This window comes from Gigantopelta aegis, chromosome 12, assembly GCF_016097555.1.
Source record: "Gigantopelta aegis isolate Gae_Host chromosome 12, Gae_host_genome, whole genome shotgun sequence".
Lineage (NCBI taxonomy): Eukaryota > Metazoa > Mollusca > Gastropoda > Neomphalida > Peltospiridae > Gigantopelta > Gigantopelta aegis.
The window spans coordinates 46,538,309-46,561,220 of NC_054710.1; the positions used below are offsets into that span (position 1 = coordinate 46,538,309).

General features: G+C 38.4%; 1 protein-coding gene across 2 annotated transcripts; it reads left to right on the forward strand.

The window, feature by feature from the left end:
- The first annotated feature begins 1,979 nt into the window (after positions 1-1,979).
- On the forward strand, positions 1,980-22,912 carry LOC121386470 (protein SMG9-like). Of its 2 annotated transcripts, none has more exons than XM_041517381.1 (12): positions 1,980-2,112; positions 6,304-6,384; positions 7,328-7,553; positions 10,997-11,091; positions 12,041-12,153; positions 13,061-13,172; positions 15,170-15,265; positions 16,005-16,090; positions 17,096-17,196; positions 18,623-18,730; positions 20,863-20,970; positions 21,997-22,912. In XM_041517381.1, exons 1-12 carry the CDS (start codon positions 2,032-2,034, stop codon positions 22,206-22,208), a joined length of 1,419 nt encoding a protein of 472 aa, XP_041373315.1. In that variant the 5' UTR covers positions 1,980-2,031; the 3' UTR covers positions 22,209-22,912. The 2 variants fall into 2 exon arrangements, with proteins under 2 accessions (XP_041373315.1, XP_041373316.1); XM_041517382.1 differs by having other exon boundaries at positions 1,987-2,103.

The following is a 22,912-nucleotide window of genomic DNA, read 5'->3' on the forward strand; positions in this document are numbered from 1 at the left end:
TGGATACAGTGTTTCTGCCAGAAAGAAATGGTATGGTGCTGGGGAATTGAATGCAACCACAGTCAATGGTGGGTATGGGGGGGGGGCCTCCCCCAGAAAGAAAATAGGTTAAGTTTAGGGTTAGGGTTAAGAAAATCATACAATAATGATAAGAGTAATTAATTTTGTCAAAAAGTTCACTTAAAAAAATAAAATTGGGTATGGCACCTAACTGTTTTACCCTCTGACAGAAACTAATATTTCTAGTCAACTGAAAATTGATTAGCATCTACTGTTTAATGTTTTAAAATTGTGTAGCGATCTCTGAAACCTGTATCGAATTGTGACGCGATACTGAACAGAATGTTCCCTGCATGTATTTGTGGATATGTATCCTGCCTGTGGGAAGCGCAAATAAAAGATCCCTTGCTGCTAATCGGAAAGAGTAGCCCATGTAGTGGCGACAGCGGGTTCCTCTCAAAATCTGTGTTGTCCTTAACCATATGTCTGACGCCATATAACCGTAAATAAAATGTGTTGAGTACGTCTTTAAATAAAACATTTTTGTGTGGATATGTATGTATGTGTATGTAGATATGTCTGTGATGTGTGTGTATGTGGATGTAAGTGAGTATATGTGGATGTGTGTTTGTGGATGTAAGTGATTTGTTTTTAAGAATGTGGATGATGTGTTAGTGTGTGTGTGTGTGTGTGTGTGTGTGTGTGTGGATGTATGTGTTAGTTAATTAAAGTCGATTGATTTGTCTTTAACAATGTGTTGATCAATAACTGACTCACAGGCATTGCATTGTTATAGCATTGACCTGATGTGTAGTTGGTCTAGAATCTATCATCGGTTGGCCCATTGGACTATTTCTCGTACTAGCCAGTGCACCATGTATGTCAAAGGTTGTGGTATGTGCTATCCTATTTGTGGAAAGCTGCTACATTTTTTCATTTGTAGTAAGGCATCTCTTATAAATACCATTCCACAGACATGATAGCACATACCACAACCTTTGATATACCAGTCTAGGTGCATTGGCTGGAACAAGAAATAGCCCAGTTGGTCCACTGATGGATCGATCTTAGACTGACCGCACATCAGGCAATTGCTTTACCACTGGGCTACGTCCAGCTACATTTTATTAAGGCAAAGACTCAACGGAATTTAAAAAAATAATCCAACATTGCGTAGTGTCTGGGATATTGCTGAAATGGGTTTTATGTTTTCAAAACTAATGTGGTTGGCCAATTTCTTTATAAACTTGTTTTATTTTATGCTATATATAGTAGACATGTGCAAATCAAGTCACCATAAAATATTTATGACAAAGTAATTTTGACACCCCATATATTTACTAAAGATGTATTAAAGGGACATATCCTAATATTTAAACACTAACGCATATTTTTTACTATTAGAGCCGTTTTTTGATAACCGAAATCATACATTACTTAGGCGTGAGAAAATTAGAAGTCAGGGTCCAGGAACTGCAGGCTCTTGGTCAGGTACAGGGCGAAGTTTTTAGTTGTTTGTTTAAATCCAAAATGGAAATCTCTAAATAAAAAAAATAATAATAATAAAAAAACTTTTACTAATTAGATCTAATACGGTTAATGTTAAACCATAAAAGTCGGTCATCGATAGCACCCGCGAGTGATTGTTGGTACTGAACCGAGGGTAGGTTGAATATGCTGTATTACTATTAATAGGTAACGAATTTAGAGACCCTGCATAATCAGCATATAATTCCATTCAGCTCTAAAATATAAACCACGATTATAAAATATTTTTACTTTTAGAAAAAGCGTGAGATTATAGTAACGTTGCGTGAGAGCGTGATGATGGTTACAAATGCGTGAGACTCACGCCAAATGCGTGAGTGTTGACAGGTATGAGATTAACTGAATTTAGTGTTAATTTTCACGGATTGAAACTAGGGTATGTCCCTTTAACGTGCGTTTATTATGTGAAAGACGGTAATTACTAAAGGGAGATAACTCACTTCCGAGCGTAGGACTATTTTTGGAGTTAGGTGTGAAAACAAAATGCAAGACATGTCTGATCCAATGGATCGGGGTGGAAGGCGTCGTAAAAGACGAGACAGGCCAGGGAGAAAGGTTTCCAATGTACCTCTAATTGGTGTCATTATTTACTAGCATCAGAATCTCTGACGTGGCGTAACGAATCAACGTTTCTCTCTCGTGAATCTTCTCAATTATTTCCTTACGTTACTGTATGGTCATATTTTAAAGTAGCATTCTCAGGTTGTAAATAATCATTTTTATCACATTTCAGTTGTTTATTTAAATGCACTGGAATCGATCTATTTTTCATCCATTTACATTTATTAAAAATTTTGACACCCATATTTAAATGCAGTTTGGGGATGAGTGAGGGGATGAGTATCGTCAACGTCCCTAACTTCGTTATGCTTCAACTTCCGATCACTTTGTTTTCTCGTGCATGGTTCACGCAATCAAAATCCAATTTGTTGTCATCGGCATGTTGTTCATTTATGAGGTTTTTCTTCACAGTTCAGGAACATTTTTATAAACAATAAAGTTGAGAAAAGTATGTATCTAAATACAAAACTTTACAAACCCCTAAAACCATTAATTTTACTAAGTCGTTACTTCCCTTCAAATTGAAGTTCGGTAACTTTCGTGAGATATCGGGTGAAGAGTCGGAAAATTGTTTTCACGAATATATGCGATCTTTTCCGATTTACTCTACATCTAGCATAGCGAGGTGTTCCGATTAATAATAATAATAATAATAATAATAACTATATTTAATGATTTACTCCAGCGACAAACTGGCCTTGTAGAAATTTAGTGACCTTCTGATAAACTAGGGGAGGGAATGTTTACCGATACTGATGGAGTTTACTGCCAAATCAAATGATTAAATATGTCAATAAGATACCAATGCGTTTCGTTATTTTTCGTAAGTGGTCACTGGGAACTTTGCGGGTTTCTGCTAAAAAAGTTCAACCAAGTATGTCCTGGACCAGTACAGAAGTTAAGTGTTAGTATGAGAGTAAACCTTCTGCCTATTATTAAACAGCAAGGGGTCTTTTGTATGTACTCTCCCACAGATAGGTTAGCACCATGTTGCCCTCAAAATCAAAATGCCTTGCCTTTTATAAATTTATAAGTTTCCCATATAAAAAGAAGCCTTTAAACACACCTATGTGGATAGTACTACATATTTCCTTTTTTTAATTAAGTTATGAAATAGATATAGAAAATAAAATGGCCATACGGTTTTTGTCCTTTTGAAAATTGTATAATAGAAAAAAAGCCCTTATATTTAAAACTGCACATAAAATATGCCCACAAGACGTCACTTTACCATGCCTTACTTCATTTCTAGGGAAAACACTGTGATGAATGGTATTGTTGGTTTGCATAATGCATTTCTATACATGCAGAGGTTATTTTGGATACCGGTAGTCAACACCTTTATTTAATATCCATAAATAAAATTATTTTCCAAAATAAAATGTTTTTCCTACCTACCTACCCTATATTTTTCCAGCATGTAATAGGAAACAAGTAATTTTTTTTTTCCGGCCTAATTAGCTGTTAAGTCGTACAGGTGTTTTCACTATATTTTTACAAACGTCATATGTTTTCGATAGTTTCATTGGCTGTCTATTTTTGTCCTTTTATGGCAGTGTAGGGTCTATACTCTGTGCAATAATTTACATCAAAATCTTCTTTTGAAAATAAAATCATAAAATGTTTGTAACTTGTAAAAAATATTGAATAATCTTCAGACCAATACACAGTGTTCACTGAAAACATATTTACATTAGGTTTTCGTCATAGGTTAATGTCTAATCCTCTTGTTATACATATCAACGACACCAAAATTCAGATAGTCAACTTAAGTACTTTGACAGAGGTACAGAACTATATATTTAAAAAAAAATCTAATTCCACCAAACCACTTTTATTTGTAGTAAATGTAAATGCACATGTAAACATGCTCCCACAAGAAATTATCTAAAAGAACTTTGCTGTGATTGACATAAGAGGTAACCCAAACAGCCTTCCATAAATTTTATTGTTCATTGTAATGATCACGTGGTATATCGTCGAACTTTGGCAGGTCAGATGTCAGTGTTGCAGACGATAACTTTGCAGGGATTTATGATACCTGGATTTCGCTTTGTGAGGCATTTCATTAGTACCAAAATATTGAATTACAAAAAACTGATAACATGCACACAATTTATGGTATAATTAAAACATAAAGTTGGCAGCTTGACTTGAAGCATTTTTAATATTGTGAGGAAAAAGACACTTCGTTGTTTATGTTCAGGCTGATAGTGACATAATATCTCGCATAATCTCGCGATACATGCAGTTACAAACAAAGTATCGAAAACATATGTCGATCGAAATTGTATGACGGTACGATATTGTCCGAACCAAATTGTTAACAACTACGAAAAATTACTCTCATTACAATGACACAGATTCCACATACCAGATGATAACTATGTCACCTATATCGACTTCGCTGAGAGCACATAGGGAAAAAAGCATGTAATTTTGTGCCAGCTGCCATTTTGATTTTTTATGGAATATTCTTCAAGAGGGGTGAAAGGATAGGACTTAATCTAACAACGTCATAACATGTTATGATATAAAAGCAAACATGATGACGTCATATTATTTATTATTATTTTTTTAATGATACCACTAGAGATCATTGATTTCATATTTATTGTGTCACATACTTTGGAGGCTATGTGAAGAGGCTTGAAGAGTATTCCATAAACAAGCAACATGGCAGACGGCAGAAAACTGCATGTATTTTTCCCTATGCAATCTTAGCAAAGACGATATCAGTGACATCGTTGCAGTCTCGTGTGGAATCTGTATATTTGTAGTGGTTTTTTTTTGCAATTTGTGTCTGAACAAACTTTGGAGGAAATCTAACGGTAATTAAAGGTAGGAAAGTAATTTTTTGTAGTTGTTAACAATTTGGTTCGGACAATAATACTTTTTTCTTAACGTGGACAGTGAGTTGCTTCCCATGACTTAGCAAATTTAAAATGGCTGGGATATTTTTTAAGGTTGTCGTTGAAGATTTATTTTGTTAATAATGATGCAAGTATTGCTAAAGATCGAAAGCCGTCCTTAGTCAAGAAGCGTCCTATTTTACGTAGGGCTTGTATATTACAAATCTGCACGTGCGTGAACTTTAACAACACAATAATTCTGAATCAGGAAGTACTTGCTACTGATAAAGAAAACAAAATGAGGAAAAAACAGGTAAAAAGTAATTTTTATACAAAATGCATTATACACGATCGTTATTTTAAATAGTAGCATCGATTAAAATCATATGCTATATTAATACCTACCTGCATCTAAATAATCAGCACTTGTCAACAACGTGACGTACATATTCTTTCAACAAAAACGAATTATGGAAGCCCATCTTACCTATAGGATGCTTTCCGATCCAGGCCTTGGAATGTACACATTCAACTGTGGCATGTGTTTTATCTATCGACGGAATACACTTGTAAGGTTATAACTTACTTAATCCCCTTCGTGCTAAGAAGCACATAAGGCTGTAACCAGAGATCTCCACTGTTGCCTGTCTTTTGCTAGCTTCTCCAGAAGCCCCCAGCTCAGACTGCCCTCTCGGATTTCCTTTTCTACTGTCCTCCATGTTTCTTTCGGTCTTCCTCGTTATAAACATTTTATTAATTGATATTTGTAGTTAATTGAATAAGGTAATAGATCAAATAATCAAATTGATTGTGCGATTACAATGCGTGTGCGTTGTAGCCATTTTCCTGTTAATAGGACGCCTCACGATCCTTCGAGGATACTTCAATCAGGATTTTGTGAGTACGTTAGGTTATACATTTTTGGTTTGTGTGTTCCATTTGTTGCAGTATTTTGGTTGAGAAATGGTTGAAACATGGTCCCACAGGTTTTGAATACAGACTATAAATAGGGTATGTAACAAGATCTAGACGTAGAAACAATCACACTTTCTACGTCTCTCCGGACTAGGGGAGGAGCACCAACACTGTCCATCATCCACAAGTGTTTTACATGTTTTATTGGGAGACGGGCAAATACAAAAATGGTGGAGGAAAAGCGGTATAATTCTTTGATTGGGAACGGGGACAATTTACATAGTCATGATGAGTTATGCAAACTTAAACAGGTTACTTGGATTTGGTTTGGCATAATCCATACATTTTCTATTTTTACAAACCTGCAGTACATTATTTATGTTTTATGGGTTTATTTTACCAGACTCTGTTTTTTTTTCTTTGATAGGAGCGTGAGCGAGAAACAGATCCTTCTCCCACCCCGTCGAGACCGCCAATTATTCTAGGACTTGTGAAACCAGCCGACCAGGTAAGTCGTTAAATGTCGGTCATACCAAGTGAAATCAATCATTTAGATCAGGACCGCCTGTCATTCTAGGGAACTTAATGAAATCATAAATAATTAAATATTGAGTCATTTAAATCAAGATTGCTTATCTTGGGCACATAATCTCAAAATCTTATTACGGTAACCAAATTTTCAGTTTTATGAATTATATTTGTTTAACAGGTGGGTTACCTAATCGGTTACCTGGCACTTGCATTGAACATACATTTAATTTAAACTAGTTAAAAGTTTATTATTTTTGGGGGCCAGCACCGGCACTCGCCAAATTAGCTAATTGCAAATTTTAAAAAACAATTAGCAAATTTTATTTCAATTTGCAAAATAATTCCATTTAATAATTGATATTTTGCTAGAAAATAACTGTGTTTTTGCAATTTTTTAAGTTGGCAAAATTGTCTTCTCGCCTTGTTTTTAATATGTTTTGAGATGAACATCTGTGGATGCAACTGTTAGCAGCATTGAATAAGTTTAGGGTGGTCGAGACATTTAATTCTGCAGAATGTTTGTAATATGTTTTGAGATGAACATCTGTGGATGCAACTGTTAGCAGCATTGAATAAGTTTAGGGTGGTCGACACATTTAATTCTGTAGAATGTTTGTAATATGTTTTGAGATGAACATCTGTGGATGCAACTGTTAACAGCATTGAATAAGTTTAGGGTGGTCGACACATTTAATTCTGCAGAATGTTTGTAATATGGGGCGGGACATAGACCAGTGGTAAAGTGCTTTCCTTATGCATGGTTAGTCTAAGATCGATCTCCGGCGGTGGGCCTATTGGGCTATTTCTTGTTCCAGCCAGTGCACCACGCCATGGTATATGCTGTCCTGTCTGGGATTGTGCATATAAAAGATCCCTTGCTACCAATGAACAAATATGCACCTTTTTTTCTTTATCTCCAGGGCTCACCAGTGAGTACTGTTGTATCAGCCGCATCTTCGTCATCACTGGTCCCGAAGATGCCAGAGAAAACAATCGTTGTGCTGCGGTCACGTGACGAGAACCGCCCGTCTCCATCGACAACCACTTCAACACAGCAAGCACTGCTTCCCACCCCAGGGGAGACAACTCCAACACAACCGCCATACAACCAGCGCCATGCATCATTTGGACATCTTTCATTTGATTGTAAGAACTGTTTGTAGGGCAGTCATCTTTGAAAGAAGGTGTTTAAAAAAAGCTATTTTTTTCACAAGAATCGGAACTTTATTTCTTGCTCAAACCGGCCTCGGTGGCGTCGTGGTTAGGCCATCGGTTCTACAGGCTGGTAGGTACTGGGTTCGGATCCCAGTCGAGGCATGGGATTTTTAATCCAGATACTGAATCCAAACCCTGAGTGAGTGCTCCACAAGGCTCAATGGGTAGGTGGTTTGGCTGTTAACTGTCCGCCGTGAGACGGATTTCCGTCGTCAGAGAAATTGTGGAAATAATTTTTTCAGTCTTTTTTCTTTTTTTTTTAAATGAGAATCACTTAGGCCGTTTTTGGTTTCCATAATGTCAACCCAATCACTTCGGCCGTTTTCTTTGCCCCACTGACCCCCCTTTAGGTACCTATCGGATGGGTATAATCTACCATACATTTTGGGGCCGAACGTAATGTAAATTCCCAATCCAATATCAAACCTTTTCCCAATTACGACCCAACAGTTTCCCAATAAAGATTCCAAAAGTTGCTCTTATCGCGGATACTTGAACTCATAAAAATGTTTTAAAATTTAGCTAATTGTATATTTTCAAAAAAAAACCTGACATCGAACAAGTTTCGTTTTGGTTTTCCGATCGATTACGAACACGTGACGAACAAGTCTGACCTGGATATGCAAATTAGTTTTATCATGTATTGATACAGTCTGTTGTGTCGTAGTTTTTAGTAATAATGCCTACATTGTCTGATATAATAGTTTTGGTAGAAGAATACAACTTTTTGTTTTAATTCATCCATTTGCGTTAACACATATTTGGGATCTATCGCAACACGTCCAATCCGCTATTTACATAGTCCGAACAGTCGTAGAAAGTAAAGTATTGACTTAATGTGCACCTGCACTATAATTTGCTGTGCTATTTTAAGCAGACGATCTTATTTTGTAAAAAGGTGTACATATGTTTCGTACTTTTTTTTTCAAATATTTTATTATTATTATTATTTTTTTTTTTTAAATGATTTTTGGTATGGTTTTTTGTAATTAAAAAAACTACAAAAAACGTTACTACAGTAGTTGTAAATTAAGTGAAACCCCCCCCCCCCCCCCCCCCCCCACACCTTTAATTTAAATGTGCTACTCACTCCCTTTGAAGTAATGGCCGTACCCGATGTCACGTCATATGATGAACAGCACGTGCGAGTTTGAACACTGTTACAATGTAATAGTTCTGCTGGGAGATATTAGATTGCGTATTATAGATATTGAAACTTAATAAAGTTGATCCGGTCAAATATAACATTTACCGACCAGCGATATGTTACTTCTTTATTATTTACGATTGAATAATGGGATCATTCGAGAACTACGCAACGTGCACTAAGGAGTGTGGGAATTGTGGGATGTGACAAAACATAATGGGGGTGGGGGGGGGGGGGTTGTGGTGGTTATTGTGCAACGTAATGTTAATTTATAAAGTAAAATGCAACCAGTCATTGCCATTTTATTTTAACATATATGTATTACTAAAGACCCCAAAGTAAAATATGACATGGTCACAAAACGTTACAAGGGGAGAGGGGTATTGAAACTGCAAGATTTTGTATTGTTAAATGACACAAAGATCAACAAAGGACTATTCGACATTAGCGTAATGCAGTATCAGACATCGGCTTTTACCTCAATTTTTAACGACCCCCTCTCCCTCCCATAATGAATTTGCAATAACACAAGGGCCACCCGATGTAAATGTATTTGAATATTTGATTTGCCGTCCATCAGCTAAATAAATAATATCCAGTAATAATGCAAACTTTAAAAAAATGCCCGTACTAGGGCCGTAGCTTATGAAAGAACACCCCAGCAAATGCCAGTCCCGGGAAATTTTTACCTGTTCGCTTATTAATAACTTTAAAAAGGTTCCTGTGTCATATCCCACTACACAAGTGCCCCCCCCCCCCCCCCACACACACACACACACAATACAAAATCCTGCCTACGCCACTGCTATTTCCATTAATATAGGTTCACTGCAGGACCCATCAAATTAATGTTTTTGTCCAATAAAATAAATTGGGAGAAATACATGTTTAAAGTGGACTACAATTGTCTTATAAAACATTACCATTTTGAATGCCCTGTACCTTGAAATTTCAGTCACAACATTTTACTTTTGTTAACAGCCATGTAGGTGTAAACCACTTGCACCGAACAGTGATCCATAACTGGTTCAACAAAGGCCATGGTTTGTGCTATCCTGCCTGTGGGAAGCGCAAATAAAAGATCCCTTGCTGCTAATTGGAAATAGGTAGCCCATGTAGTGGCGACAGCAGGTTTCCTCTCAAAATCGGTGTGGTCCTTAACCATATGTCTGACGCCATATAACCATAAATAATTTTTTTTTTTAGTGTGTCGTTAAATAAAAACATTTCTTTCTTTCTTTCTTTCTTGCTCAATTTACAAAATTTATAAGATTCTTATCTGGGGACTGATATATCACATAAACATACATATTTCATATACAGTAGAGTATATTTATAACGAACATGTTTAGAACAAACTACTGCATAAAACGAACTGATTGTTAAATCCCATTTTATCTCCCTATACTTTAATAACCAACTTGTACAAATATGTACAACCAACTAATGCTACAACAAACTAACTATCGTGGTCCCATCGGGTTCGTTATAAAATACTTTACTGTATACTTACAATGTAAACAACAACTAAAGTATATGTTTAAACCTCTTGTAATAGTTTACGGTTTGGAGCAATCTGTAAGTGAAGTGCCACAATTTATGACATGACATGTTGAGAATCGCAGCCTTCTGAATAATTTATTAGTACATGCACTTCCAATTGAATTTAACTCTCTGTGTGCAGTTTCTTGTTCCAGCCAGTGCTCCACAACTGGTGTGACAAAGGTTTTGATATGTACTATCCTGTCTGTGGGATGCTGCTTATAAAAGATCCCTTGCTGTTAGTCAGAAAGAGAAATGCATTGTATGGCAGCAGCAGGTTTTGTCTCATTATCAGTGGTTCTTAACAATGTCTGACACAATCTACAGTGTTTCTGATAGAAAGAAATTTGTGGGTATGGCTCTATTGAATTGAATGCAACCACAGTCGACAGATGGTATGGGGGGCCTACCCCAGAATGAAAATGGTTTACATTTAGGGTTAGGGTTAAGAAAATCATACAGTAATGACAAGAGTAATTAATTTAGTCAAAAGGTTAACTTTAAAAACAAATCTGCAAATATGTTTGGATATGGCGCCATACCCATTTTACCCTCTGTCAGAAACCCTGAATTATATAACCATAATTAAAATGTGTTTGATTTGTCATTAAATAAAACATTTCTTCCTTCCTTTTTTATGTGCAAAATCTTATAATGCAACTTTAATGTTGTGTTTCAATTTCAGCCAATCAGCAGAATCGATTAGCTGCGCCTCATGAGATGAAGAGAATAGTCAACCTGATAGACGACACGTTCCGCTGGTGTGATACTGGAATCGATGTTAGTACATCAGTAACACCTCGTCATTTTTAATTAGAAATTTGTTTTGTTTTATAATGTATCTCGGTGGTAGAGCTATCACCTGACGTATGATATGTCATAGGATCAATCACCATCGATAGAACCATTTCATGTCTCCATCTAAACCACTACGTGACCGAGAGAGAGAGAGAGAGAGAGAGAGAGAGAGAGAGAGAGAGAGAGAGAGAGAGAGAGAGAGAGAGAGAGGAGAGAGAGAGAGAGAGAGAGAGAGAGAGAGAGAGAGAGATAGAGATAGATAGATAGATGGGGGGGTCTGAGGGGAGAGAGAGGTGAGAGGGGAGAGTGAGTGGGAGGGACTACGTGACCGAGAGAGAGATGGGGGGGGTCTGAGAAGAGAGTGAATGGGAGGGACTACGTAACCGAGAGAGAGAGAGAGATGGGGGGGTCTGAGAAGAGAGTGAGTGGGAGGGACTATATGACCGAGAGAGAGAGAGATGGGGGATCTGAGAAGAGAGTGAGTGGGAGGGACTACATGACCGAGAGAGAGAGAGAGAGAGAGAGAGAGAGAGAGAGAGAGAGAGAGAGAGAGAGAGAGAGAGAGAGATAGATGGGGGGGTCTGAGAAGAGAGTGAGTGGGAGGGACTACGTGACCGAGAGAGAGAGAGATGGGGGGTCTGAGAAGAGAGTGAGTGGGAGGGACGGAGGGAGAGAGATAGAGACAGAGAGAGAGAGGAGAGAAAGATGAGGGGGGAGAGAAGAGAGTGAGTGGGAGGGACGGGGGAGAGAAGAGAGTGAGTGGGAGGGACAGGGGGAGAGAAAGAGAGAGGAGAGGGACAGGGAGAGAGAGAGAGAGAGCACACACAAGAAAATGATGCCACCGTTTTTCATATACAAGTGATGAGGTAGACCTAGTGTGTTACTCAACTTATTACTATGTTACAGATCTTATTGTGAAATATTTTAACAGGTATTACTAGATCAGACAGATTTCCTGGTGGTGGGTGTGGTCGGACCTCAAGGCAGCGGGAAGTCCACTATCTTATCACTGCTGGCAGGAACATCGCCACAAGATTCGTACCGGTCAGTTTTAATAAAGTGTACGGTTTATGATGTCATGTGAAATATTAAAAATAATAGAAATTTTGTTCTTTAAAGAGCCTGTTGGGATGCTTGGATCAGTCGATTGAAATAGGAAGAAATGCCATAGGTTAGAGGACATAAAAATATAAAATGATCCAAGTTTTCTACAATTTTGTTTTGCTTAGTTTGGCTAATTAAAATTTTGCTATAGCTTTTTTGACCAAATTCACCAAATTGTTAATAGTTTTGGGGATCCTGAAAAAGAATCCTCTCGGTATGAAATATAAATAATCAACAACATTACAGCCCAAACAATATTTATTTACTGTCAAATACAAAATCAGTTTTGTTTACATTGCCTAACGGGGAAACACCTGTATTAAGCTTCTCCATACAATTACAAATATTTTTTATCCTGCACAGTACAAAAAGAAAAGCAAAGAATGTTATATAATAATTATAATAACATTATAAAAATTACTGCACTAAAAATATTTCTCAAACCGCTTCCTATTTTCAAAGATGATAAACACCCTGTAGAAATTGTTATTGTTCTTGTTATCCCCGGGTGGTATGTAGCCCAGTGGTAAAGTGTTATCTTGATGCATGGTCGGTCCAGGATCGATCCCTGTTGGTGGACCCATTGGGCTATTTCTCGTTCCAGCCAGTGCTCAAAAACTGGTGTAACAAAGGCCGTGATATGTACTATCCTGCCTGTGGGATGGTGCATATAAAAGATCCCTTGCTGCTAATCGAAAAAGAGCAGCCCATGAAGTGGTCACAGTGGGTTTCCTCTTAATATCTGTGTGGTCCTTAACCATATGTCTGATGCCATATAACAGTAAATAAAATGTGTTGAGTGCGTCGTTAAATAAAACATTTCCTTTCATTTCTTGTTTACCCACAGTAATTACGTGTTCAAGCCTCAGGTGAAGGAAGTACGAGAAAACGCAGGACACGAAACTAACGGAATCGACATGTTCGTCACCGCGGAGAGAATTATCTACCTCGACACACAGGTTTGTTGACGTGTTCGTCACCGCGGAGAGAATTATCTACCTCGACACACAGGTTTGTCGACGTGTTCGTCACCGCAGAGAGAATTATCTACCTCGACACACAGGTTTGTCGACGTGTTCGTCACCGCGGAGAGAATTATCTACCTCGACACACAGGTTTGTCGACGTGTTCGTCACCGCGGAGAGAATTATCTAACCTCGACACACAGGTTTGTCGACGTGTTCGTCACCACAGAGAGAATTATCTACCTCGACACACAGGTTTGTCGACGTGTTCGTCACCGCGGAGAGAATTATCTACCTCGACACACAGGTTTGTCGACGTGTTCGTCACCGCGGAGAGAATTATCTACCTCGACACACAGGTTTGTCGACGTGTTCGTCACCGCAGAGAGAATTATCTACCTCGACACACAGGTTTGTCGACGTGTTCGTCACCGCGGAGAGAATTATCTACCTCGACACACAGGTTTGTCGACGTGTTCGTCACCGCGGAGAGAATTATCTACCTCGACACACAGGTTTGTCGACGTGTTCGTCACCGCGGAGAGAATTATCTACCTCGACACACAGGTTTGTCGACGTGTTCGTCACCGCGGAGAGAATGATCTACCTCGACACACAGGTTTGTCGACGTGTTCGTCAACGCGGAGAGAATTATCTACCTCGACAGACAGGTTTGTTGACGTGTTCGTCACCGCGGAGAGAATTATCTACCTCGACACACAGGTTTGTTGACATGTTCGTCACCGCGGAGAGAATTATCTACCTCGACACACACCGTGACACACAGGTTTGTTGACATGTTTGTCACCACCGAGAGAATTATTTACCTGGACACACAGGTTTGTTGACATGTTCGTCACCGCAGAGAGAATTATCTACCTGGACACACAGGTTTGTTGACGTGTTCGTCACCGTGGAGAGAATATCTACCTGGACACACAGGTTTGTTGACAGTTTCTTTACAATTAACGATGGCGGTTTGTTGACAGTTTCTTCACAATTCAAGATGGCTGTATCCATGCTGTGGTATGTACTATCCTGTCTGATAAGATGAGTGTAAAATTGTTTCCTGCAAGATCAAGGAGTAATTATTAATGGCTGTGTTAGAATGGATCACATGATGGGGAGGGAGCAGACGGCAGTTGTTTTTTGTATATTCACCATCCACAAAACAAAAATGTGGTCACAGCAGGTTTTCTCTTTCTCTCTATTTCAAAATAACTATATGTTAGACACCAAATATCTGTAGTTTAACACAATGTGATTATTTGTTGTTAAATATTCTTTTCCTTTCCTTGTATCCACTAATCAGTGGAATTGATATGATATGATTAAAAAAAATTCTGTATATATATAAATATCTGTATTACTGATACTGATGGACATGGTACATGTGAATCGCAGTAAAAAATTACAATAGGACTTGTCCCACTCTCTCCAAGCAATCTTCTCCCAATTGTTTTATGACTAGTCTGTCTAATGTTGCCATCTTATCAGTGACAGTTGTAAATATATATTTTTAGTCCCTTCTGGTCCAACCGGAGGGGACTATAGGTCTGTCTGTCTGTCTGTCTGTCCGTCCATCTGTCCCACATATAGTTTAGATGTTTTTTCCACAATGCCTCAAGATATTGATCTGACATTTTGTGTATATAGCTTTATCCAGTATTGTTACAGATCAGTTTGACTTTCATGGCAATTTACACATTTTTTGACAGATTTATGGCCCTTGAACTAAGAAGATATGAAAATAAATTCAGACATTTTGTTCGGAATCCCTGAAGATATTGAGTTGAAATTTAATGTATAGCTTTTTCATTTACTATTACTGATCAAGTTTAAATTTCATGACGATATACCTATTCTTGGGGAGTGTTATGGCCCTTGAACTTAGGAGAAATATGAAAATTTGTTGAGTCAGGTAGGGGACATGTATTCCTTTAGCAGTACTCAAGAATGCTTGTTAATATGCAGAACGGTTTCAATTTCAGCCTGTGATGTCTGCTTCTGTGATGGACGACATGATTCACAACGAAAAGAAATACCCAACTGACTACACCTCTGTAGAGAACTGTATAGAGATGCAGGTACGTCCTGCCCATGTAACAACACACGTTAGCTTTGTTTTTATTATCTGTGATAGAAATACCCAACTGACTACACCTCTGTAGAGAACTGTATAGAGATGCAGGTACATTCAGGGATGTGAGAGCTATGCATAAATGTGTTTTTCCATTTTGTCTAAAAAAACCCACAACATGATGTTCAATACTGTTGACCACACAAGGTTCATTTGCATGTTTCACAGTTTCAAGTTTATGATGTGTGCCTTATATTATAAGTTATAACCAGTTTAGATTTGTTAGCATTGAATGCAATTTTTGGCAGTTCCAGGGGTTGCAAACACCAATATTCCTTCAGGGGCCCTTGAGTGGCCCCTGGACCCCGGCCGCAGTAAGCTTTTTTGTTCCAGTTCTCTCACATCCCTGTACATTCAACCCTTACATTGCAACTTCTCAGTCTTGTTTTTAAGGTCTATGGATTCCTTGTACCAGAAATCATGAATGTTGGGTGAGGTGGTGATGACACAGAAACTCCCCGTCTTAGTACTGGGAATGTGTCTTCTCAGCTTTCATATTACTGGTCCAATTTGACACGTGTGTGCTCGCACAAAAAGGATTTCCGAGATGGTGAAAAACTTCTCGCCTCCTCTATCGCTAATTTATTTTACTAAAAATTACTCTGAATTTGCCACTGGGAGCAATTGCTCTCCTACAAATGCCATAGTGTTTAAAAACTAGGGTCTGTCTCTTTAATATTTTCCAGTCGCTGCAGCTGGCCACGTTTCTGATGACCGTGTGTAACGTGATATTGGTGGTCGAAGACTGGTTCACCGATCTCAACTTTCTGAGGTTTGTTTCTTATAGCAGTGTTCTGCTAAACAGTATTTATTTACTGTCAGTCATGCAATTTTGGAAATGGTCAGAATGCAAAAAGCCGTAAATTAAGGCCTCTTCTTAACTTCTATAATTGCATATTTTATAAGCCAAGATTACAAAAAAAATTTAACAATTAAATATTTGTGAATTTAAAAGAATAGAAATAATAATACGTTTTTCTAAATGGTCCTAGAAATCCTGGAAAGTCATGGAATTTTCAAATGTCTTTTTTTCATCCTGGAAAATCCTGGACTTTTTAGTTTGGTCATAGAAAGTTATGTGAAATTAAATTGCTAGATTATTTTCATGAATACAGTTTTTTCAAATATTCTACAGTATGTATGAATTTCTTGTTTGACAATGATCCAGGAGCATAATTTAATTGTAGCACTGTTTTAAAAATAAATATACAAAGGTTGAATAATTTTAATAATGAACAGTATTCATTTTATTTAAAAATGTTATGGCTGTTCCAAAATTGATCACATAGGGTGGTGTGGGGGTGCAGGAGGCAGGGTAATTATTATTTTATACCTGGTGGGTCTTCAGGCCTTCTAGATTCTGGTAGCCCCACTCCCATGGCTAGTGATATTCAATGTTGGGCTAGTAAATAACTACTATTGCCATGCCAGACTGCTAGTGAATTTATTTTGGTCAAATGTAAATATGAATATCCTGCCCCCACCACAACCCCCCAATTTTAGTATTTTTAAGCTCTATCTCCCTCTTTAGGTAACATGTGTAATTATTACTGTTATTTAGTAAAATTTAATTAACTTAAAGTAAAGTAGAGCTAGTGAATTTTTTATTGTGGCTAGTAAATTTTATAAAAATTTTAGAAGCCCTGGTCTTATTTGTAGCATACTTGCTTTAAGTTAAATTTTATTTTGTAAGTGTTGGGTAGATAAAAATAATTGTCTCTGGCCCCTCCACTGATCAATTCTGGAACTGTCCTTATGATATTAGATTATATTTCAGATTTATTCTGAATGCCGAGATGCTGAAACCATCGACTCCTCTTTCAAACCACGACGGATCTGGTTGTCAAGATGAAGCTCCCGATTACTTCCCACATATTGGTGAGAATATGACTATACCATGTAAACCAGGTTCACCTAACGTTGTTTCTGACTATAATTTAAGGTTGTTTGGATGAGACCCCCCCGATTACTTCCCACATATTGGTGAGAATCTGACTACCATGTAAACCAGGTTCACCTAACGTTGTCTCTGACTATAAATTAAGGTGGTCTGGTTGTTTGGATGAGACACCCCCCCCCCCCCCCGATTACTTCCCACATATTGGTGAGAATCTGATTACCATGTAAACCAGGTTCACCTAACGTTGTCTCTGACTATAATTTAAGGTGGTCTGGTTGTTAGGATGAGACACACACACACACCCCCGATTACTTCCTACATATTGGTGAGAATCGGACTGTACTTTGTACCAGATCCTCAATCTCAAATATACATTTCAAATTCTCAGCTTTATGTTGCTGATAATCTCAATTTGCAACAGAAAAACCAGCATTAATGTCTGCAAATGGTCAAATACAACATAGCTATACCCTAATTGTCTAACTGTATTTGTCCCCTACCGGTCCAACCGAAGGGGACTACAAGTTTCATCTCCGTCCGTCTCTCCTCCCCACATACAATTTTCACAAATACAACATAGCTATACCCTAATTGTCTAACTGTATTTGTCCCCTACCGGTCCAACCGAAGGGGACTACAAGTTTCATCTCCGTCCGTCTCTCCTCCCCACATACAATTTTCACAAATACAACATAGCTATACCCTAATTGTCTAACTGTATTTGTCCCCTACCGGTCCAACCGAAGGGGACTACAAGTTTCATCTCCGTCCGTCTCTCCTCCCCACATACAATTTTCACAAATACAACATAGCTATACCCTAATTGTCTAACTGTATTTGTCCCCTACCGGTCCAACCGAAGGGGACTACAAGTTTCATCTCCGTCCGTCTCTCCTCCCCACATACAATTTTCACAAACCTTTTTTCAATGTCTGAATATATTGACCTGATATTCTGTGTACAGCTTTATCATGTATTGTTACAGATCAAGTTCACTTTCATAGCTATTTACCCATTTTTCACAAAGTTATGGCCCTTGAATTTAGGAGATATGAAAAAAACATTTCCTGACTCTCTTTTTTTTTTTCAACGCCTCAAGCTGAAATGTTTTTGTATAGCTTTATCATGTGCTGTTACAGATCAAGTTTCATTTTGAAGGTGATTTATCCAATTTTCAGAGTTATGGCCCCTGAATTTATGAGATAAGAAAATGTGTTGGGCGATGTAAGGGTTTAGCAGTACTCTCAGAATGCTTGTTTTAACTGCAATTGGTGAAACAGTTTCATGTGATGATTAATACTTTGTTGAATTATAACTGGCTTTTTGCCATTTTTGACGGAATTTTCTGCTCGCCAAAGAACTAACTCTGAAAAATAAACTTGATGTTCTTTTTAATTGTTGCAGTGTTTGTACAGAACAAGGCAGGAAGGGAAGATTTCAGCGTAGAATCGTATCGTACGATGTCTCAGACTCTTCAACAGGTGCTTGCCTCTTCCAAGCTAAAACACAGAGGTCAGTTTTAAATTCACAGTTTTAAAATCACAGAGGTTCGTTTTAAATTCTTTATTGGTCTACATATCGGCACATCCATTTAAATCTATAGCAGGCTTTTGTACTTTATTTTAAACTTGTTTCAAAATGATGCTTTTATCCCTACTTGTACTTTTTATACTGATTAACAATATTAGAAAACACTTGTCCAATCAAGGTCCAATCATGCTGTCTTGGACACACACTTTAGCTGTCTTGACTGTCTGTTACTGTTAGTAGTTAGTGAGAGAAATGTCGGTGTAGTGGCCTTACACCTCCCCATACAGTATTTCTGTCAACAAGGAGTATGGGGGACCTCCCCTAGAAGAAAATTGGTTAAGTTTAGGGTTAGAGTTAAGAAAATCATACAATAATGATGAGAGTAATTGATTTTGTCAAAATGTAAACTTAAAAAAAAAATCTGAATTTTTTTTTGGGTATGGCGCCATACCCGTTTTACCCTCTGGCAGAAACCCTGTCATTGAGTCATTAAACTCGCCCAGAGAGGGAGTCGGTACCAGAATGCTAGATATAGGGACCAGGCTAAACCTGCTGTTAAACAAAACAGATGGGTGTTGCCTTGATAGGGGCCTGGCTAAACCTGCCGTTTCTCAAAACAGGTGGGTGTTGCATTGATAGGGGCTTGGCTAAACCTGCTGTTAAACAAAACAGATGGGTGTTGCCTTGATAAGGGCCTGGCTAAACCTGCTGTTAAACAAAACAGATGGGTGTTGCCTTGATAGGGGCCTGGCTAAACCTGCCGTTTCTCAAAACAGGTGGGTGTTGCATTGATAGGGGCTTGGCTAAACCTGCTGTTAAACAAAACAGATGGGTGTTGCCTTGATAGGGGCTTGGCTAAACCTGCTGTTAAACAAAACAGATGGGTGTTGCCTTGATAGGGGCCTGGCTAAACCTGCTGTTAAACAAAACAGGTGGGTGTTGCATTAATAGGGGCCTGGCTAAACCTGCTGTTAAACAAAACAGATGGGTGTTGCCTTGATAGGGGCCTGGCTAAACCTGCCGTTTCTCAAAACAGGTGGGTGTTGCATTAATAGGGGCTTGGCTAAACCTGCTGTTACTCAAAACAGATGGGTGTTGCCTTGATAAGGGCCTGGCTAAACCTGCTGTTACTCAAAACAGATGGGTGTTGCCTTGATAAGGGCCTGGCTAAACCTGCTGTTAAACAAAACAGATGGGTGTTGCCTTGATAGGGGCCTGGCTAAACCTGCTGTTAAACAAAACAGATGGGTGTTGCCTTGATAGGGGCCTGGCTAAACCTGCTGTTAAACAAAACAGATGGGTGTTGCCTTGATAGGGGCCTGGCTAAACCTGCCGTTTCTCAAAACAGGTGGGTGTTGCATTAATAGGGGCTTGGCTAAACCTGCTGTTAAACAAAACAGATGGGTGTTGCCTTGATTGGGGCCTGGCTAAACCTGCTGTTAAACAAAACAGATGGGTGTTGCCTTGATAGGGGCCTGGCTAAACCTGCTGTTAAACAAAACAGATGGGTGTTGCCTTGATAGGGGCCTGGCTAAACCTGCTGTTAAACAAAACAGATGGGTGTTGCCTTGATAGGGGCCTGGCTAAACCTGCCGTTTCTCAAAACAGGTGGGTGTTGCATTAATAGGGGCTTGGCTAAACCTGCTGTTAAACAAAACAGATGGGTGTTGCCTTGATAGGGGCCCGGCTAAACCTGCTGTTAAACAAAACAGATGGGTGTTGCCTTGATAGGGGCCCGGCTAAACCTGCTGTTAAACAAAACAGATGGGTGTGGTCTGGATAGGGGCCTGGCTAAACCTGCTGTTAAACAAAACATGTGTGTGGTCTTAATAGGGACATGGACAAACCTTGCTGTTTTACAAATTAGGTGTTGTGTGGCTAGAGATAGGGCCAAGCTAATCAAAGAGGTTTTAAAATATATTTCTGGCCATTTTGATGTTTTTAATAGCCAAAATACCTTTTATATGAAACAGAAAAAATATGTATATCGGAAACTAGAATCAGCAAATATTCAATTAATAATAACATAGTTGAACATTGTAGACTTGTCCCATGTGTTGGTTGTGTTAATAAAACATTGAACACTGATTAATGTAATTTTATTTTTAATTTAGGTTCGGTGTCGATGGGTTCCGTGATGCCAGGTCTCATGCCATCGACTGTTAACTCGGATATCAATATGTTTTGTCTACCCCACATGGAATACTACAAGACTGACCAAGGTAAAATACCTAGCTATCCTTGCTGCAGGGATTCTGGAATTTGTTTATAAATCTACTTGCCATGGGATCAATGATTTTAAAACTCGCTAGCCCTACTTCAAGTAAATACAGCTTTACTTATAGTAATGATCGAATATGTCACCTAAAGAGGAAGATAGAGCTTAAAAACCCTTAGATTATTTTTTTTGGGGGGGAGGGGGGGGGTACAGGACATTCATATTTACAAAATAGTCTTAAATACAGCATTTGACAACTTTTTTTCTCTAGCCATTGGGCATGATAATAGTAGTTATTTACTAGCCCAACATTGAATATCACTAGCCATGGGAGTGAGGCTACCATAATCTAGAAGTCGTGCTTGCTGTTTAAAAACAGGCCCCTTCTAACCCATGCCAATGTCCAAATTAAATGTATTTGTAATGTTTTGGGTTGGTTTCAATGATTTTAATTATTAATACGATAGGGAGGGAGGAGACTGTGATTTAAATTTAGACTAACATAAGTTTTTTTTTAAACTGGCACCAACTCCTTTTTGCAGTGACTATTATATAGAAAAGCGAATGGTCTTGTGCAACCTGAAGCTAGTAAATTTTTTTAGTTTTGTTCAGTGTCACCACTAGAGCGCATTTATTTATTAATCATTGGCTATTGGATGTCAAACATTTGTTAATTTTGACATATAGTCTAAGAGAGGAAACCCGTTACATAAAGGGATTTTTTTATATCCACCATCCAACAATCAGGATAACACATACCACAGCCTTTGATATACCAGTCGTCATGCACTGGCTGGAACGAGAAATAGTCCAATGGGCCCACCGATGGGGATCGATCCCAAACCGACCACACATCAAGCAAACGTTTTACCTATGGACTAAGTCCCACCCAGTGTGGCAGAGGTTGAATTATTTGAATCCCAGACCAACTGTGCATAAAGTGAACACTTTACCACTGTGCTACATCCTGCCTCCTAAAGGTAATATTACAAGATGATATTAGTACAGATTGACAATCTTGTATTTTCAGACGCAATCTTGAGTTTTTTACCCGAGTATCGTGGCTGTCCCAGCTTCAGCTGTCTTCTCAAGTCTCTGAGGAACCAAATCCTGGCCATGCCCCGATGTCTTGTCACCCACACTCAGCTGTCGGAGAAGAACTGGTTTCATTACGCAGCCAGGATGTGGGACACTGTCAGGAAGTCTCAGCTATTGGCCGAGTACAACAGATTGTTACCATGACAACAGTTCATATTACAAAGTTAATGTTTCAAGAAAATTAAAGTTGGTTTCATTATGCCGACAGGATGTGGGATGTTGTCAGGAAGTCCCAGCTATTGGCAGAGTACAACAGGTTGTTACCATGACAACAGTTTGTATTACAGTTAATGTTTCAAGAAAAAAACAAATGGTTCCCTAACATGGGAAGCTGTAAGGAAGTCTTGGCTCTTGGCAGAGTACAACAGGTTGTTACCATAGGTTGTTACCATGACAACTGTTCACACTTTAAATTTAATGTTCAAGATTTCAAAGAAAAACTGTTTCATTATGCGACCATGATGGTGGATGCTGTCAGGAAGTCTCCACTATTGGCAGAATACAACAGGTTGTTACCATGACAACAGTTCATACTTTGTACTACAAAGTTAATGTTCAAGAAAATAAAAGCTGGTTTCATTACCCCCAGGATGTGGAATGCTGTCAGAAAGTCCCAGCTATTGGCTGAGTACAACAGGTTACCATGACAACAGTGGGTACTACAAAGTTTATGTTGAAAAAAAACAAAGCTTGTTTCATTATGCCTCCTTGAATGTGAGATGTTGTCAGGCTATTCAGGTTGAATACTTGAGGTTTACCAAGACAACAAGACAGGAACATTTAGCAGAATGTTACCAAAGTCTGTTTGGTGTATGTACTTTCTGTAAGATTAAATTTCTCTCACAAAT

Coding starts and splice junctions, on each gene's coding strand:
- LOC121386470 (XM_041517381.1), top strand. CDS start 2,032: ATGCAAGACATGTCTGATCCAATGGATCGGGGTGGAAGGCGTCGTAAA. Junction 7,554..10,996: donor TGGACATCTTTCATTTGATT/GTAAGAACTGTT, acceptor TTTCAATTTCAG/CCAATCAGCAGAATCGATTA. Junction 13,173..15,169: donor TTATCTACCTCGACACACAG/GTTTGTTGACGT, acceptor TTTCAATTTCAG/CCTGTGATGTCTGCTTCTGT.